General features: G+C 62.5%; 2 protein-coding genes across 9 annotated transcripts; both read right to left on the bottom strand.

Moving 5' to 3' along the window:
• Window positions 1-1,104: 1,104 nt before the first annotated feature.
• Window positions 1,105-10,287, bottom strand: CASC3 (CASC3 exon junction complex subunit). 6 transcript variants are annotated; one of them, XM_085210860.1, is made up of 14 exons: window positions 9,990-10,287; window positions 9,756-9,783; window positions 9,401-9,438; window positions 7,750-7,908; window positions 7,511-7,662; window positions 7,018-7,194; window positions 6,176-6,852; window positions 4,865-4,929; window positions 4,558-4,672; window positions 3,947-4,045; window positions 3,109-3,323; window positions 2,232-2,354; window positions 1,984-2,059; window positions 1,105-1,478 (listed from the first exon to the last, which is right to left on the bottom strand). In XM_085210860.1, the coding sequence occupies exons 1-13, from the start codon at window positions 10,230-10,232 to the stop codon at window positions 2,024-2,026; spliced, it is 2,127 nt and encodes a 708-aa protein (XP_085066986.1). In that variant the 5' UTR covers window positions 10,233-10,287; the 3' UTR covers window positions 1,105-1,478; window positions 1,984-2,023. The 6 variants fall into 6 exon arrangements, with proteins under 6 accessions (XP_085066986.1, XP_085066987.1, XP_085066984.1 ...); XM_085210861.1 differs by having other exon boundaries at window positions 1,984-2,046; XM_085210858.1 differs by having other exon boundaries at window positions 2,232-2,357; window positions 9,990-10,286.
• A 191-nt stretch (window positions 10,288-10,478) lies between these two features.
• On the bottom strand, window positions 10,479-16,755 carry MSL1 (MSL complex subunit 1). Of its 3 annotated transcripts, XM_085210866.1 has the most exons (9): window positions 15,856-16,755; window positions 13,664-13,887; window positions 12,937-13,319; window positions 12,123-12,187; window positions 11,902-11,969; window positions 11,676-11,800; window positions 11,533-11,605; window positions 11,330-11,444; window positions 10,479-11,227 (listed from the first exon to the last, which is right to left on the bottom strand). In XM_085210866.1, exons 1-8 carry the CDS (start codon window positions 16,438-16,440, stop codon window positions 11,354-11,356), a joined length of 1,614 nt encoding a protein of 537 aa, XP_085066992.1. In that variant the 5' UTR covers window positions 16,441-16,755; the 3' UTR covers window positions 10,479-11,227; window positions 11,330-11,353. The 3 variants fall into 3 exon arrangements, with proteins under 3 accessions (XP_085066992.1, XP_085066991.1, XP_085066993.1); XM_085210865.1 differs by having other exon boundaries at window positions 11,221-11,444; XM_085210867.1 differs by lacking the exon at window positions 15,856-16,755 and adding an exon at window positions 14,479-14,917 and having other exon boundaries at window positions 11,221-11,444.
• Between the last annotated feature and the right edge of the window lie 1,657 nt (window positions 16,756-18,412).

Here is an 18,412-nt window from a genome sequence, read left to right as displayed (position 1 = left end):
CCACGCGCGGATCCGCGTTGCGCTCCCCTCGGACCCTCAGCGCGAAGGCGGGACGGGAAACTGAGGCACGGTTGGGGGGGGGGGCACCGGGAACGCGGCCCAAATCCGCGCTGCCCCAATTGCAGCTCGGGGACGGGGGCAGCGCTGGCGCGGAGCTGTTATAATTAATGCGCTGTTATTTCTCCTAACGAGCCGGGAGCTGCCGCGGCTCTGCCCGCCCGATGCCGCCTCCATTTGCAGCCGTGGGGTGGGGGGGAACTTGGGGGAGGCACAGCCCCCGGGCTCCGCTCAGAGCGCCCACGCGTGGGAGGAAGGAGCGCACGGAGGGAGGGAACCCCATGAGCCCACCTCGCTGCAGCTCGGGGGTCACAGCCCCGCTCCCACCGCTGCTCCCCCCAAAGCCGCCCCACGAGCACTGTGGGGGGGGGGACGGGGGCGGGTGAAGCTGCGTGGCGCGTGGGTTCCCTCCTTGTGGCAATGGGCCGCGCTCCGTCCTCACCCCCATGCGCTGCTCCGGCCCGGGGGGGGATCGGGGCACCGCAGTCCCGAACCGCCCTCATCTCCGCGTCAATGCAACCCTGCTTTGTCAGCGCTCGGCGCCACCACGGCCGCGATGCTCAGAAACGTGACTCATACCGGCACCGAGACCCACCGGGCACCGCCAAAGCAGCACGGATGGGAACCGAGCAGCCACCGGCAGCGGAGCCGGCAGCCCACGCGGGGCGCGCCGGGACACGCCGGGCACCGCCCCCAGCTGCACTGCGCCCGGTCGGGCCGGTTGTGCGGGCAGATGCGCGGTGCCCATAAAGCTCCGCGCCTCCAAAGGGCCGGGCAGCAGAAGCCCCGCAGCGCACAGAGGTGCTTGGAAGCTCTGCGAGCCCAAATCCGTGCCCAGCATCCCGGGTTGGGTGCCTCCATCTGCAGCCGGGGCTGCCCGGGGTGCAGCCGTGCTGGAAAAGCAGCAGAGAGATTCTGCACGAAGCTCAGCTGCTCTTACAGCCGCAGGAATACGCTCGCTAATTTAGAAAGAGAATTTAGGATGAGACGAAGCACGGGCTGGGCGCGGGGGCTGCACTGCGGCACGGCAGACACACGGATTCCAAATACTCAAAAGAAACAAATCAGCTTTACTGAAGGAGCCGGTTCATTCCTTAAATAAAAACAGAGACCACAATCAAGCAGCTGAGTTGAACATCCTAGAAAGGGAGAAGGGGAGGCTCAGTAGAAGGGGGAAGTGGGTGAGACCTCGCGGCCACTGACCCTGGCGCTGCCTGAGGGTCGGGGAGGGGAGGAGGGCCGGCAGCCGGGGGGTGGTCCGGGGATGGAGGCGATCGCCCCGAGCGGAGCTGTGGCTGATGGCATCCCGCATCCCCGCCAGATGGGGCCTCCTGGTGCAGAACCGCCGGGTCCGGCGCTGGGGTTCCACGGCCGCATCCCTACGTGCTGCTCCTCTCCTTCACCTTCTCACCTTTGCTGTCCTGGGGGAGCAGAAAGGAGATGGAGGCTCAGCTCAGCACCGCGCAGCGCTGCGGCCGCCGCCCCCCACCCCGCTGCCCCCAGAGCCAGAGCAGCTCCTCGGGCCACGCTGCCCTCCCGCTCCAGGGGTGGCTCCCTGCAGGGATGCTCAGGGCAGATCTCCAGCAGGGGAGGCACAGGGGGAGCAGCGCCGCCCAGCCCGAGGCACAGCAGCACGGTGACACACGGTGACAAAGGGAACCAAACACACACGTGGCACTCGGGCACACACACACAGAGACCAGAGCTGCGGTGAGAAATCTGTCCCCAGAGCACAGGAACGGCTCTCGGCTCCGTACGGCCTTTAAGGCTGCTGTCTGTGCTATGTACTGCTATGTACTACAGCATCCTGGCACTGCTCTCCCACTGAAGGCACTGCCTCCTAAGCTCAGTGCTGGGTTATTCCCTCTGAAGCATTTTTTTCTACCCTGAGCAGAAAGAGAAAGCAAGAGTCAAATTCCGACTTACTTTTTACGTGGGTTAGATTTAAAGTATTTAGAAACTCAAATTAACTGGAGCCCTGCTTACCACCTGCAACGAGAAGCTGAGGTTTGGGACATGTCAATAACGAGGCACTTTTAAAATGTCCTTGGAACAACACATTTTTTTTTTCAGGTGGGAGAGGGAGGCTGCAGCACCACACACACCTCAGGGGACAGCACCAGGCAGACACGGGCAGAAGGGGTGGGGAAAGGGATGAACGGAGGGGACGGTACCTCGGGAGGCGGCGGTTTGATGGTGACAGGCTGGGACGTCCTCCGTGGTGGTGAGGGTTTGGGCTGCACTTGCTGCTGGACAGTGTTGTAGTAGGTGACCCCCCCGTACACCTGGGACTGCGCCTGCTGCCGGAGAGCGGCACGGTCAGCACCGGGCGCCCGCCTGCTGCCGCGGCACCGGCATGACGGGGGGAGATGGCAGCACACGGGTGGTAGATCCACCCACAGCGACGGCCCCCCAGGGCTGCCCCAAAGCGGGCTGCGCCCCCCAGCCCCTGCGCGGGCGGCTCCGATCCGAGCAGGGAAGGTGATGGAGGCTGGGGGAGAAGTGCGTGGCTCAGTCCTGCCGCTGCGTGTCAGCCGTGCGCCGCTCGCACGCGGCATCGGGGACCTCTGGTTGTCACCGGGAGGGGCGGACGCTCCGCCTGCTCCCCACTCACACGGAGCTGGGTTGGGAACGGGAAAAGCCAGCCCTGCAGCAAGCACTGCTCGCAGCCAGGACTGCCCAGGCAGCGCTGAGGAACGGCGGCGGGCAGTTCCCAGTGTGCACAAAGGACGTCCGAACAGTCCTCGAGGTGGCTTCGGCTGAGCGTGAAGCTGGAGCTGAGCAGCTCTCAGCCTCCTGTGGGACAGCGCCCAGCTCTACAGGGGAAAATCTCAGCTCTGGGATCCTCCAATACAGGTATGCCATACTTGAGACCCCAAATCCAAGTGAAGTGCAGTGCAGATGTGGGAGCAGTCCCTTTTGGTGCCCACCTCCAGCAGAGAAGCAAATGACAGCAAACAGCCACTGCTGGGGGCAGCCCCACCGCCGCACTCCCCTCCCAGCTCAGGAACACCCACGGCTCCGGCAGGAAGGAAAGGCAGCACGGCTCACCTGTGTGTTGGAATAGAGGTGTGGAGGGGGCGGTGGGGGCAGCGCTCCGGGGGGGTACGGGTAGCCAGGATTCCCAAAATTCATGACTCCAGGCGGGGAGAAGTAAGTCGGGGCGAGCAGCTGCTGCGGCGGGGGCTGCCCTGGAGGCATGGAGACCGGCGGAGGGTAGAGCCCAGGGTTTGCCATCGGGGCTGCTGTCTGGTGGGGATGTAAACCTGAAGGAGCGACAAAAACGAGCTGAGCACCACGTCCTGGAGGCAGTGCGCTGTATGGGGACAGGGCTGCCGTGGGGGCAGAGGGCAGCATGGCTGCGCCATCCGTGCCGCAGGCAGGAGAAGGGCAGAGGCTTTTCCTACAGCCTGCAGAGCTCAACTCCTGTGCTGGGGAAAGGAAAGGGGAAGCTCTTCTCAGCAAAGAGCACACGGCCCCCCCGGCCTCAGTTCAGGAACCGGACACGGCCCCAATTGGCACGTCCACTTCAGGAAACAGTTTTGCAGGCGAGATAGAGAACACCCCAATCCAACAGCTCTCATTTCTGCTTTTCTCTTCTGAACTACCAGCAGCAGGGAATGAAGACCCAGCCTGGCACGACAGCTGGCACAGCCCCACACCCTGCTGCCGAGGAAGGGCCTGGCCAGGCTGCACGCAGAACCAGAGGCTGCCAAGGCAATGAGATGATCTCAGTCTGCGCTGCCTGCGAGAGTCAGACACGGCTACTTTTCTTCCCTGAAGTTTTATATGAATTCAACCCTACTGCACGAGGGAAGCAGGTCTCCTCCATGCCACAGAAAAGGACAGAGGCTGTGCAAAGCTGGCCTGGCTGCCCCGTGCTCCTCACCTGGATGAGGGAGATGCATTTCTGGCTGCACGATCATCCCCTGGGGCGGCAGCGGGGCCGGGTTCTCACTGTGGGTGTAGATTGGTCCCTGGAATTGTACTGCAACACAGAGCAGAGCGTAAGAAAAATCCCCACCAGATTTTGTTCTACTGCAGCAGATCACACCGCAGATCCAAGCCACCTACAGTTACTGCACTTGAATGCAGTGCTGCAAGCTCCACTCCTACCAGAACAGCACACAGCCCACCCAGCTCACAGATGCTGCGTGCTCCCACAGCAGAGCTTCCTATTCCCTTTACAATGCAGACCGCTCAGGGAATTTCTCCTCTCACACTTTACATGCCAGAATAAATTCCAAACCCATCTTTTTGTTCAGCAGTCCTCCCTGCTGCTCTGATTTCTGGCCAGTTTTAACTTCTCACAAAAAAAGCCTTTGGAGCCCCTGCCTGGGGCAGGAGGGCAACGCTGCACACCGAGAACAGCCCAGGGCAGCTCAGAGCAGCAGAGACAAAGCAGTGATGCTACTGACAAAGGGAAGGGGAACAAAGCCCCCCTTCAGCCCCAGCCCGGTGCCAGCACCTGAGCACACAGGGCAGGAGGGGATCACTCACGTGGGTCGTAGTAGTGCCCCTCCATGATGCTGATGTGCATGGGGGGGGCAGGCTCTGGCACTGGTGGTCTCTGCCGCTGCGAGGAGTAGCGCTTCACCCGGCCGCCCTGCACCGCCTGCAGGGGACAAAGCAGCAGTCAGTGCCCAGCAGGGAGCACCCACTGCCCCCCCTGGGCCTCTGTGGGTCACAGCAAAACCACGGCACACAGAAAGGGAAGGGCTGAGGTGCCCCAGCCACGCTCTAGTTATTCCAGCCCACAATCAAAGCAATGCTCGGCTTCCCCGCTTCCATAAACGACGTGCTTTACCATTTCCTCCATCCTGTTGAACTGAGGAGGTGGCCCAGTTCCCACGTGCATATGGTTGGGAATACCTGAGGAAGAAGCAAACCGGTTATTATGGGTTGCATTTGTTCTCAGCCACCTCGCTGTCACCAGTGCTGGGAGCTGCACAGCACCGCCAGGAGACCCCGCACTGCCTTCCCAGTGAGAACCTCACAGCAACCCAGCTGTCTGACTGCCATTTTCAACATCTCAGAGCAAACCAGCAGCTGTTGTGTCACTGCACGATCATCCACTCTGCTCAGTGCATTTTAAATCCTCCTAAAAGGAATCCTCCACTTGAAACCCAGGTTCCGATCTCAGCTCTGCTCCTGCTCAGAGCATTTCTTCACAGCACAAACACGAATCCATCTGGGACAGCGTAAGCATCAAAAACAACCACCAGCACCACCACGTAATCTCAGCTGTGAATCACCCTAAGCTTCCAAACTCTCATCCTAGTGGCACATTTACAGCCTGCCCACTCTGGTCTAGGATCTGCTCACACCAGGCTGTGTGCAGGAAGATCTGTTTCCACAGACCTAACCCTCAAGAGCAGCTTAGGATAGCAGCAGGTCACATCCTTCTCCTTGCTCCAGTTTTACTCCTCTTGGGAAGGACTCTGACTCTCCCCAGAAAAAAAAAACTTTAATTCTGCAAACAGATAATTATATCTGGATGACCTCTGGCACGGTTGCTCCACAAGAATTCAGTCCTTTGCTCAGCCTGCCTGCCCACTTCCCAGCACAGATCGGCCTCCTCCAGCCACACCAATGGATTTACAGCCAAATGGCACCGCCAGAGAGCAGCTCAGAGCCTGCAGCATGCCCGTGCTGATGAAGGGAGGCCGGGTCCCTCCTGCCCCCAGCAGCACATCACAGGAGCCCAGTTACTCATCACCCTCACCTGTAACCACACACAATGCTCTTTATCCTCTGAACTCCAACTCTGAGCCTTGCTGTGACTCACACAGCTCTGAGTTCCTGCTGCCTGCTCCCCACACAGCCCTTCCCCTTCACTGAGCCTTCCCCCATTCTTAACAAATAGGGTAGGCAGAAAGAGTCTGCTCTGATGCCCACCTGAGCCTTAACCCAGATCACCTACAACAGAATATTTCATTTCCTCGTTTTTACGTTCTGTTTTGTCCCTTCCCATCGTCCCACTGCATCTTCTCCATCTTGTTAGTCTCCACCACCCACCACAGCTGGGACAGCATCACACAGCTCAGCTCTGAGCAACGACATGACTGCAGACCCCAGGCAGGGGCAGCCTCCAAGCTGCCAGCTGGCACACACTTACCCCGCAGCTCCCGGGGCTGTATGAACTGAGACTGCCCCGGACTCCAGTTCTGCTCCGTCAGATTCATCTGAATCATCTCCTGCTCAAGTCCATCCAAGCTGGATTCCACTGGTGACTCCCAGTTGCTGCTCTTTGCTGGTGGGGGGGACGTCTCAGCCTGGACGGGTTTTGGTGTCGCAGGAGCTTCCAGAGCAGGCACGTCATCTGCCAGCTTCCCCGTGTCCCCAGCTTTGACTCTGGTCCTCCTTGCCCGGGAGTAAGACTTCTTTTCAATTGGTCTGTCTGGCGGCGGCTGCACAGCGTCGGTCTGGTTTTCCAGAGCACCCTCCTCCTTGACAGGACTGCCATGGACGTGCACTGCTTCCACTTCTGGCGACTTCTCTCTCGGTGGGCTCTGCTCCGCACGCTTCGCTCGATAGCCGCTCTCCTGTTTGCCTTGCTCACCATTTCGGGATGGGTGCTGCACACTCACTTCTGAAGCTCGGTATCCCGGGCGGGTCTCCTTGTAGCCTCCCACCCTCGGGTAGCTCCTGGGAGGGGGCATCCTCCCCGTTCCCGCAGAGCTCCTGCTGGTGAAGGTTCGTGGGGGAGCAGAAGTGCTGTCTGTGCCCTGGTGCCGGGGGGGTTTGTTGGGCCGCTCGTTGGACCAGTTTGGGTCTCGCTGGGGGCTCCCAAACCTGAGGGATAACAGCAGTGCGAAGGACTGGAAGCAAAAGCCAGGGCAGGGGTCCTGCTCTCCAGGACACAACATCCAGGACTGAGCCCCCACCCCTGCTCAGAGCCCGCTGCAGAGGGCTGAGGCCATCCCCCAGAGGAGCAGCCGTGCTCTGCCCGCTGCTCACCTCGGTTTGCGCATCCTCCTCGGCCTGATGTCATCAGGGTTGTGAGCAGAGCGGATGTCGTAGCCATACAGTGCAATCAGCTCCTGCCTGGTTTTGGGGGCCTGCTCGTCCTCCCGGAACTTGTCGTGCTCCCAGCGACCCTCGTCCTTCCACAGCTTCCGCTGCCGACCCTTTGGCCTGCACACACGGGGAGAACAGGAGGTTGTGACAAAGCCGAGGATGGTGGCTCCAACCTGCAGCAAACGCTTGGAGGGCAGAGCGTGTGCAGGAGGCAGCGCCTCTCCTTCCTCCTGCTCAGCAGCTGCCCACTGAAAGAGGCTTCACTTGTGTTTACTATGCCAGTCCCTCCTTTTACAAAACCAAGAGCCAAGACGTCCTGGCAGAACACTGCTAGCAGGCAGCTGGGCCAGAGAACAGAGCAGCTCTTTGCTGACGCCTTCCCAGCACGTCGCAAGGGCTGCGAGCATCACCAGAGCCGGGCTCTGCCACATACCTGACCTCCTCCTCCTGCGTCTGCCCTCGGAGATCGTGCTCAAAGAAGAGCCCTTTGCGTGGGATGTAAGCCGGGTTCTTCCGATCCTCGTCGTCGTCCAGGTGCTTGGGAGCTTTTTTCCCAACTTTATTCTCAACAGGTTCGGTGCTCTCCTGTCAAAATCAGACAGCCCCTAACACTGCAGCAGTCCCGCTGCGAGAAGCTCCCCACAGAGCAGAGAACACACAGATAACACCTACCTGCCCGTCCCCACTTTGCCTTTCACCAGTAACAGCACCTTTAGAGTCCAGTTTCTCATCCCCTTTCTCTGCTTTTGCTGCAGACTCACAGGAATCATTGCTATCCTGCTTCAATTCCACTTTGGCACTTTCTTCCTCGCTGTAATCCTCTTCCTCTGCCTGAAAGAGCCCCAGTTTACTCACACACACACACACACCTGTAGCACTGAGTCTCCTGGTGATTTCCCAAAGAAGTCCCCACACCTGGAGTTGATTCCCGTTCTACTTTTTACATCTCTGACCATTTCACAGCACAGGATTTGCTCCCAGAGTCCTCCTTACCCCTCTGTCTTTACGGAAAAGGCAAAGATTGAGCCCAAGGTCTCTCCCCAGCAGCTGCCACTGGTGACATCAGACCAAACAACCACAGCTGCCAGCACAGAGCTGGGAGCAGCTCCCCCACACCGTCCCAGAGTGCCACGTGTGCCTCCTGCAGCCCAGGAGCCCAGCTGATGCGATGATGGCCACACTGCCAGGCCTTCACTGTTCCTCTCTCCCACAAGGGCCCTCTGCAGCCACACTGCCGCCCCACATTCCCTGCAGTCACCCAGCTGACTCACTCCAAGCTCTCCGTTCTCAGAAGCCTGACCTCGTTTCACCCTCCAGGAGCCTGCAAGCCTTGCTCAGCTTGGGATCACCACTAAAAATAGCCCGGTGTGATTAACAAAAAGGCTGCTCTATTTTTCTCTTTCAACACAGCCTATTTGCACATCAACTGCTCCTTTTGTTTACGCTGGGGAAACCCAGACATGGCATTATTTTTAGGCTCAGGAACAGAGCCATCCTGGCACCCGGTGATGCAACACCGCCTGGCTGCGTTGCTGGGCTGCCCAGGGGAGCTGCCCCCTCCTTCCTTCCCAGGGCACGGCCTGCTCCAGCACTGCACAGCCCCAGGAGCTTCCATTCCACCCGCCTCAGTTTGTGGTTTTCTTTTTAAACCAGTGCCCACCTCAGGATCTCCACAAAGCCTGTCTCGGAACAGACTGCTTCTGTGAAAGCCTCTGATCTCAGAATGCAGGGCAGTGTGTTGCCGTGGGCTGTGGCCGAGGCTGCCCCTCGAGCACAGCGCTCAGCACACAGGGGAGGTTCTCCCAGCACACACAGTGCAGAGCTGCCTGCATGCAGGCATCTCATTGACCCACTGCCACACACAGACATCAGGGATGCCCCTTGGGATGCTTCCAACCCAGCGCTAAGCTTTTAATTTCAACTAATTACAACGCAGCCACCATCCTACACCCTCTTCCACACCCTTCTTAGCCGTTCCGCTCCCACCACGCGATGTCTGAGGACTGAAATGGACCACGTGCTTATCCTGCATTCACCGTGCAGCAGCACGGCTGTAGCAGCACCTGCCCTGCCCTGACAGAACCATCGGGGGAGGAGGAACTGCACCTGGAGAACCCGTTTTCCCCTCACACCAATGGCTGCAGCGCAGCACAGCTCTGTAACACACACACAGCACACGAGCTGCAGCCTGGAGACAGACACAGCCGCTGCAGGTGGGTCAGCGGAGAGAACGAAGGGCACAAACTGGTGTTGTGCTAAAACTACACGAGGTGAAGTCACCCCACAGAGCCCTTCCACCACCAGGACACGCAGTCTGACTTACCTCCGAGTCCTCTGCGCTTTCATAATCCGACAGCACAGCTGCAGGAGAGAAAAAGGAGGCACTGTCAGGGCAGGAAGGGCAGCACAGCTCCCTGCGATCGCAGCACCGGGTCCTGGGCCATCACCAGCAAATGCAGCACATGGCCACATTGTGTGGTATCACAGCAGCAGGAAGAGCCCTTGAGGAGCACCACCCTATGTGGGGGGACCCGGGCGGGCCTGGGGAGGGCTGACCTGCACCCCCTGCACCCACACTTGCAGTATTATGGCTGATGCTCAGGGCTGCAGCCGCAGCACTGCAGGAAGCAGCGTTTTCCCCCACGTTCCCCCCACGCAGTGACACAGCCGTTACTCACCATCGCCTTCGATGCCGTCCTCGCTTTCCTAGAGAAAAAAAAAAGGCGCTTTAGCAGAAAGGAGCGAAGGGCAGCACCCGGCCCGGGAAGCTCAGCTCAGCTCAGCCCCGCGAGCCGCGAGGAGCCGCGGGGATCGAGCAGCGCCGGGCGCAGCGCAGCGGTGACACCGGGAGAACCGCGCGGCAGCACCGTGAGGCACGAGGGTCGCGAACCGCCGCCCCCCGCCCCACTCACACACTCGGATTGCGGAGCGCTTTTGGCCGCCCCTCCCCCGGCGGCGCTCTCGGCCCCGCGGCCCCGCGGCCCCGCGCTCAGAGCTCCGGCGGCGCCTCGCGGAGGGCGGTGCGAAGGCCGCGGCGAAGCGGAGCCGGAGCGGGAGCGGGCGGGGCTGGCGGCGGAGTCGCCGCTGTCGGAGGCGGCCGAGTCCGAGTCGTCCTCGCTGTCCTGCGAGGCGCGCTGCCGCCGCCGGTCCGCCATCTTGGGGCAACCGCAGGGGCGGGCGGCGCCGCGGGGCACCGCGGGAACGGACTACGGCTCCCGGCGCCCCTCGCGCGCGGTGACGTCACACGGCGCGCCCTCCCATCGACCCCCGCGGCGGTTCCCGCTCCCCGGCAGGGGGCGGGCGCGCGCCGAGGGCACGGCCCGGAGGCGGAAGTGACGTCACGCGCGAGACGGCGCAGAGACCAGAGGTCACGGGGGGAGGAAGGCAGCGACACGCAGCCGTTGTTTTTCCGCTTTTATTGAAAAAAAAAAAAAAAAAGAAAAAAAAAACAACCAAAAACAGAACAAACAAACAGACAAAATGTTTCCATTGAGTCAGCACCGGGGGTATTTACACAGCGACCCAGGCACACGGGGTGGGCTCCGGGGCGGGCCCAGGCCGCAGGCGCACGGCAGGGCGGGGCGATTTGTTTAATTAACGTTTGTTCCCCGTTTCCTGCCGCTCAGCCGTGGGGAGCAGCGAGCAGCGCCCTCCTCCAGCCCTGCGCCGGAGGAACAGCCTGGCACAGGACGAGGCTCCTCCTGGCACAGCGTGAGGGGAGTCGGGTCGCTGCCGCCCTCAGAAGGCTTAAATTAAAAAAGAACCAACGTTGTGCGTTGAGGATTTCTATTTCACACACGAGGGGAAAAAAAAAAAAAAAAAGTTTGTTTTCGTTTCCTTTTTAAACTCTCCTCCCGCCACGTTACAGCCACTTAACAGGAACAACACGAAGGCGGTGGCTGACGGAAGCTTCAGCCTCAGGCAGCTGTTCAGCGCTGTTTCCTGACCCAACACCAGAGCAGGGCCAGCGCCGCCGCAGCCCTTCCCCAAGGAGCACAGGCAAGGACCGGTCCCTGCCTGCCACAGACACCGAGACCCGCTGGGACCCACAGGAGGCTCCCACCCCACTGCTGCACGCAGGGCTGTCGAGGAGGGAGGAACACAAATGGGAGAGAAACCCCAGCTCAAAGCACAGGCAGCGGGGACGAGTCTGAAACGTGTTGGAAAGAAAACGAGAGAACAAAACCAGGGCATGGAGGGAACAAAACCATCCCTGAACAAGAACAAAGAGGGCAGGGACTCAGCAACGTACAGAGCTCCCGGCTCCGCTGCGCTGCTACTTCCTGCAGGTCCGGTGGGGGGTCTGCTTCTTCTGCACCTCCAGCCGGCAGCGGCTGCGCTCATCCAGCCAGGGCAGCTCGAAGTTCCTGCAAGCAGAACCAGCACTCAGCACCCCACAGCACCATCCCCATCCCAATCCGCGATGCCCCATCTCCAGTGCCCCTTTGTACTCACTGTGGGGTCAGTTTGGGTAAGGGGCGGCCAAAGGCAACGACAGGCAGGTAGGGGGTGATCAGCAAGCTTTCCACTGGGGGAGAGAAACGGCGTCACAGAGCTGCAGAGGGCAGACAGCCCTGCCTGCACCACCAGGCACTCACCATCATCCGGCTCAGGGAAAAATGAGGTAACTTCAGGCTCCGACTCCTGAATTCCTTTCCTTTTATACATTCTGAGCTGCAGTCGCTGTAAAATTCTTTGTTCCCTGATCCTTTGGATGTCCCATCTGGAAAACAGCCACCCGCAGGCAGTGAGGAGCTGCAGCTGGGTGCCAGCAGCCATGCAGGCCAGTGGGAGCTGTGTTTGCAGCACTGCATTTATTCCTACCTTTTCCTTCGTTTTTCATCCAGCTCCAGTTTTGCATGCCGTTTGGAAAACACGCTGTCATCGAGGTTCTGCATAAAGAGAAAGGGAGATGGGTGCTCCCCTCAGCACTCATTTGTCCCCCTCACCCGCTGCAGGTGCCTTCAACCATCGATTCCGATGGTGACAAGATGGCTGCTGCAACCTGAGCCACACACACACGGCCAGCCATGACTCGTACGTACCTCCAGGATGTCTGAGGGGTTGGGGTCTCGCAGGGGCTCCACAACATGGTCCCTCCAAGATGGAACTGCAAGGGGAAGGTTCAGATGTTAACCCAGCACAGAGGCACGGCAAACTCACTGTACACCACCGGTCCCAAGCTCCAGAAGGCTCCAGCCAGGCTGCTCTGGATTGGTAGCACAGGGAGGGCTGGAAGTTGCCCTGCCTCTTGCAGCAAACCTGAGGCACTGGGATGGAATGCAGAGGTCTCCTCCTCACTCACACATTTTGTACCCAGCGTTTGCAGGCAGCTGGCAATGCAGCAAACCTGGCAGCTCCCCGTTCCCATTGTGCTCCCTTCACCTGCGTGCCGGGCACCTCACAGAGCTCAGGGATTTCCTTCCCCAAGTCAGGCTGCATTCTGGGGTTAGGAGGAAAACACCCAGAAGAGGTGGCCCAGCAGGAGGCAGGGATTCTGCCCGGGCGCTCCGGTGAGGAACAAACACATCACACTGCGCTGCACCAACGCAGAAACGCATTTCCCAACCACAAACAGGAAGTTGCTTCACGTTTTGCTCAAACAGGCACACAGGCTGTGCTGGGAACCAGGCTGGTTTGACACACGCAGAGCAGGACCCAGAGCCCCCTGCCCAGCAAGAGCCAGAGAAGGGGCCTGCGGCACTCAGGCAGTGCAGACAATCCGCTCCGTATCTCCTCTGCATCCGGGACGCTGCTCTGTGCCAGCTCTGGGGAAGGGCCCAGGGCTCCCAAGGCAGGCAACGCTCCACCAGCTGCCAGCCCTGCCTGCACACCTTCTGCAGGCCCTCCATCGCTTACTTGCTACAGTCTCCTCCTTCTTTGGGGAGGGCTCTCGTAACGGCAACGGTGACGGGGGCGGCTGATGCCAGCGACACAAGTACATTTCCGTGGTGGAAAGGTAGGGCAGGTCGTCTATCTCGCTGAAGAAGCCCTTTTCCTTGGGGTGGCTGCTGGGGCCCTTCAGTGGGGCGGAGGGTCTGAGCGGGGTCTCCAGCAGCGACCTGTTTTTTTCTGGAGTCTCTTGGCTCCGCAGTTCTCGTTTGCAAACAGTTTCAGACAAAGAACCGCTCGACTCCTCTTTCACCGGAGAGTGCTTCAGAGTTTTACCCTTCACCTTTGAGAACTCAGACACCAATTTCTTAACGGGCGTTTTCCTCTCTGCGCTCCCAAACGCCGGCTTCCTGCAAGAGAAAGGACTGCTGAGCTGCAGCACCCAGAGCTGCCAGCCCTGCACACCGCTGCTCCGCCGACAGTTTCAAGACTTTTCCCTCTCAGGTGCATCACCGCCGCTTTATTTTTAAGAGCACTCGCACACACAGGAGAGGCGTGTGGGCGCCAGACACCACAAACACACATCTCTGGGGTTGTAATCAAAGGCAGGACCGCAAACAGAACGGGCAAACACAGTGAGACCGAGCCGGGCTGGAGCAGAGGCAGGAGAAAGGGAAACCCGCAGCCAGCGCCGGGCTGGGTGAGCCCCAGTCTTCCCCACGCACCCCACCCACGGCCCCGCAGCACCCTCTACCTTTTATGCCCCTTCCCATTCCGGCCGTAGGGGAAGTGCTTGGGCTGCAGGGTTTGCGAGGGCTCCAGCAGTTCCTGCGGGCATTCCAGCGGCAGTTTCTCACACGCCTCTGCTTCGGCCTTCTCGTCCACCTCGAAGCCCTGGAAAATCCTGTGTTTTTCTCTCTCGGTGTCCTTCTTTACCAGCTGCACTCTTCTTTCCATGCGCTCGATGCGCGCAAGGAGCTGGAACACAGAAAAACCACGGCTCAGACCCATGCTGATGGGCAAGCAGGGGAATACCTCCAGTGAGAGCCAACCTGCAGCACCCAAAGCGTGCCTGCAGGAAGAGCTCAGCCATCGCAGGACACGGAGGACCATGGTCTGTGCCTTCCTATTTCCTGACCGTAGCAAACTGTGCCTGTCCTGGCTTTTACCTTCCAACTCGGGCAGTGGAGAGCTTCCAAGGCACAGGAGGAGCCCCCAGGTGGCACCCGAGCCCCGGTGCTGTGCCCGCACCCCAAGGTCAGTGGGCTGTGGGATGCTGCAGGTTTTGCTCTGCACAGTGAGTGCCATCACTAACTCATGCTCGCTCTCCCGAGCTGGAGATGGGAGGCTGAGAGCAGAGACTGTGCCCAGTCATCGCAGGGCGATGATGTCTGCGTGCTGCAGGCAATGCACCCCTGTAATGCTAATGATGGGGAAGCCGGGCACAGCAGGTGTGCAGACGCACGACCCGAGATGCCCCGGCAGCACAAGATGGCCCCTCGCTGCCCGGCTGCTTCTCGCCCAGCAGTGCTGCCCATCCCCACTGCAGCAGGGCATCGGCTCACAAACCTGGCACGTGACGAGCAGTGATGGCAGTCGCTCCAACTCTGCCGCATCCCCTCCGAGCGCTCCGAGGGCTCGAGGACGCAGCTCATAATTAGATGCGCTCTTTATTAGAAAGCTGCATTCACAGCCCTGCTGGGCGCAGAGGATCGGCAGCTCGGAGGGCTCTGCAGCACAGGCAAACGCCCCGGGACACCCTGAGATGTGTTTTGTTGCAGCTCCATCCCAGAGCCCCCCCAGGCAAAGCGGGGGGGTTATTTTTAGACTGCTGCAGACCATGCAGATGAGGGTTGGGACTGGAGGGAAGCACGGAGCAGCACAGAACAGGGACCGGGAGCCTGGCAGCCCCACGGCAGGCAGCAGCACATGGGTCAGTGGTAACACAGGGTGCCTCCTAAACGCACAGCCCTGCAAACACAGCCACCTCGGGGGGGCAACGAAGGGCAGGACGCACATGGGGGGCACTGCATCTGTGGGGGGGGGGCAATGCAGATTGGGCATTCCCACCGCGGGGGGCACAGCACCGGGGTGGGACGCACACACCGCACTTGGTGCCAGCCCTGCAGCAGCCCTGCAGCGGGGGGGGCCATGCGGCAGCACCAGCCCGGCCCTCGCCGTGAGCTCCGTGCGACTGCGGCAGCCGCGGGGGCGGAGGAGCAGAGCTCCGCAACCCCCCCCCCCCCCCCCCGCGGCTGACGCGGCCCCTTTAAGTGAACCCCCGGGCGGCGGGGCCGGGAGGCATCGCGGGCTCTTTAAGGCCCCCCCTTCCCCCCCCACGCTGCCATGGCGACGGGCGCGGCCCGTTAACCCCCGCCGTCCCGCCCCGCCCCCACCCTTTGTGCCCCCGCCGGTAACCCCGGGCTCTCAGACCCCCCCCCACTCCCCCCCCAGGCCCAGGGGCGAACCGACCCGCCTTTGTCTGGGGCGAGGGCGTTAAAGGGTGGGGGGCAGCAACCCCTGCCGGGGGAATCAACCCCAGTGGGAGGGGGGGGGGGGGGGGGAGAGAGACCCCAAAGTGGGGGGCATTAAATCCCCTGTGCTGTAACGGGGGGGAACCGGCGGGGGAAATGCCCGGGGTTTTATCCCTGGGGGGGGCATTGCACGGCCGGAGGAAGCTGGGGGGGGGGAACCTCCGTAGTGGGGGGGGCACGAAGTCCCTGGGGGAGCGTTAACGCTTGGGGGTGGGGCATGGAGTACGGGGGGGGGCGGGGGGAGGCGGTTAACTCTTTAGGTGCCGTGGGGTGTGGGGGGGAATTAACCCCTTGAGTGCCACATGGGGACGACTTATCTGGGGGGGGGGGGGGCAATAACCCGGGGGTTTAACCCTTCGCGTGCCGCGTTAACCCCGCATCCCCGCCCCCCCCCAAGCTCCCCCCGCCGTACCGTGTCGCGCTCGGCCTTGAGCTCCTCGATCTCCTTCTCCTTGGCCTGCAGCTGCTGCTGCTGCTGCTCGATGAGGTCCAGCTGCAGCAGCAGGATCTGCCGCAGACATGCCGCCTGCCCGGGGGAGCCGCCGCCGGCGCCCATCCCGCTCCTCCGCGCCGCGCTCCTCCACTTGGCCTCGGCGGGAGGCGGCGGCGGAGGGCCCGGCTCGGCGCTCCCCGCTCCTGCGCTCTCCTTGGCGGCCGCGGGAGCCGCGCCGCGCCCGGGCAGCACCGCCTGGTACCGCGGCCGGCCGCTGGCATCCCCCGCGCCCGTCTGCTTGCCGCCGGCCAGCGGCACCGGCCCGGCCCAGCTCTCGGCCGGCGGCCCGGGAGCCCCCCCCGGCGCCCCGCCGCCTCCCGCCCGGCCCTTGTGTGCCCCCAGCGGCGGCTCCTTGGGCCTGCGGGGCGGCGGGCGGCCCTCCTCCTCCTCCCCCTCTTCCTCCTCCTCCTCCTCCTCTTCCTCCCGCCGCTCTCCCGGGCCCCGCTCCCCCGCCGGTCCCGTCCTTTCGCCGCCGCCCGCCCGGAAGGCGGTGGTGGAGCGCATCCTCACGGCCCTCCGCCGCCGCCCCGCGCCGCCGCCGCCGCTCCGCTACCGCCCGCCGCCATGGCGCGGCTCCGCCGGCACAACGGCAGCGCGCGGCCGCGGGGGCCCGAGGGGAACCGGGGCCGCCCCGCGCTCATACCCCGCGGCGCGGGTCTGGGGGGGCGTGGGGATGGGCGCCCCGGATCGCTCGGCGCCCTTCTTCGCGGCCCGACGGCGGTGCCCCCCCGCACGGTGCCCCCCCGCCGCTCCTCGCGGCCCTTTCCTCGTGGTTCCCCCCGGCTCTCCTCCCCTGACGATGTCGACCCCCCCCTCAGCCTCTCCCCGCAGTACCTCTCGGCTCTCCCCGCAGCCCCCCCCACCCCTCGCAGCGTATCCTCGCGTCTCTGCCCCCCATCACACAACACCCCCCCCACCCAGGGCCGGGCCGCTCTCAGTGCCGCCCCCCGGGTACCTTCAAACCGGGCGCGGGGCGCGTGCGCGGCGGTGCGGGGTGGGAGGGGGGATCCCGCCCCGCCGCCCGCACTGCCCCGCGTCGCCCCGACGCGACCGCTAGGGGGCGCCCGAGAGCGGCGGCGCCGCCCGCACCGGGACCCCCCCCACTCCCAACCCCCTCCGTTGCGACCCCCCCGCCCGCACGGCCCCCCCCAGCCTCCCGATCGGACGTGTGTGCGTTGCACAAGTGTGCGCTGCGTGTGCCCGCGTGTGTGTATTGCGCGTGCATCCGTGCGCACAGCTCCGAGGGGACTGCAGCCCCCCGGATACCCGTGCAAGCCGCTGCACGCGCACGCTGACACACCTGCAGGGTCTGCAGCCCAGGCTGTTTGCACGGCGGGCACGCATTGCACACACACACATCGCGTGTGCACACTGCTGCACGGAATGAGGCCCCAGGGCACGTGTGCACGCATGCACACACAGATATAAACACAGATGTAAACAGAGCTCTGCTGGCAGCGGCTGCAGCCTCTGGCTTCCATGTACAAGCACTGCACACTGCGAGGCTGCAGCCCCAGGACGCACACGCATACACACGCATCCCACGCACACACCTGCAGGGCCTGCACCGCTGCTGTGCGTACACACACATTGCACACACGTGCACACACTGCTCTCACACACACACTGCAGGGAGAGACTGCAACCTCACTGTGTGCTCACACTGCACACACACTGCACACACACCCCTGCGGTGAGGAACTGCAGCCCTGCTGCTTGCACAAGCACACACGTGTACAAGCATGTACACACTGCACATCCACTGGCACTCTTGCTCACACCAGCACATCTCCCTGCAGAGCCTGCAGCCTGCAGCCTGCACACACACACACCTATCCATGCACACACACACACGTAAGCACACACGCACACTGGTGTACATGCACACACACACAATGCACACATTTGCTCATACATGCACACCCCTGCAGGCAGGGTCTGCAGCCCCACTGTGCACTCACACACACTGCACAAACACACATCCTTGGGGGGGGGGAGGGGCGGGGCGGGGGGGGCTGCAGCCTTGCTGTGTGCACACAGACAGATACACGTATGTACCTGCACCTACATGGCTGTTATAGCAGCACACACACAGAGCCCCCCGCAGACCCTGCCCACCCCCCCTCCCCGCACAAACCCCGCACCCCGAGGCCACGCACAGGGCACGCTCCCTTGCACACCCACACGTATTATGGGGCTGCCCCACGGCGGGGTCCCCCCGCAGCGCCCCGCATGCCCCCCCCCTTTCACCCCCCCGCTCTGCGCAGCGCTGCTGCAGCCCCACGTGCACCCGCACCCGCCCGCACATGGCTCTGCAGCGCGGCGGGGCGCGCGGGGCGGCTAAAAATGGAGCAGCGCTCACATGCGGCCGCCACGTGACGCTGAGCTGTGCGGAGAGGGGTGCGGGGGGGGGGGGAGGAGGAGGAGGAGGAGGAGGAGAGGAGCGGGGAGCGCCGCTCACATGCGCGGCCACAGA

This window comes from Meleagris gallopavo, chromosome 29 (assembly GCF_905368555.1).
Source record: "Meleagris gallopavo chromosome 29, MGAL_WU_HG_1.1, whole genome shotgun sequence".
In the NCBI taxonomy this organism is placed as follows: domain Eukaryota; kingdom Metazoa; phylum Chordata; class Aves; order Galliformes; family Phasianidae; genus Meleagris; species Meleagris gallopavo.
The sequence above is the reverse complement of the archived record's forward strand: the minus strand, read 5'-3'. Positions and strand labels throughout refer to the sequence as shown.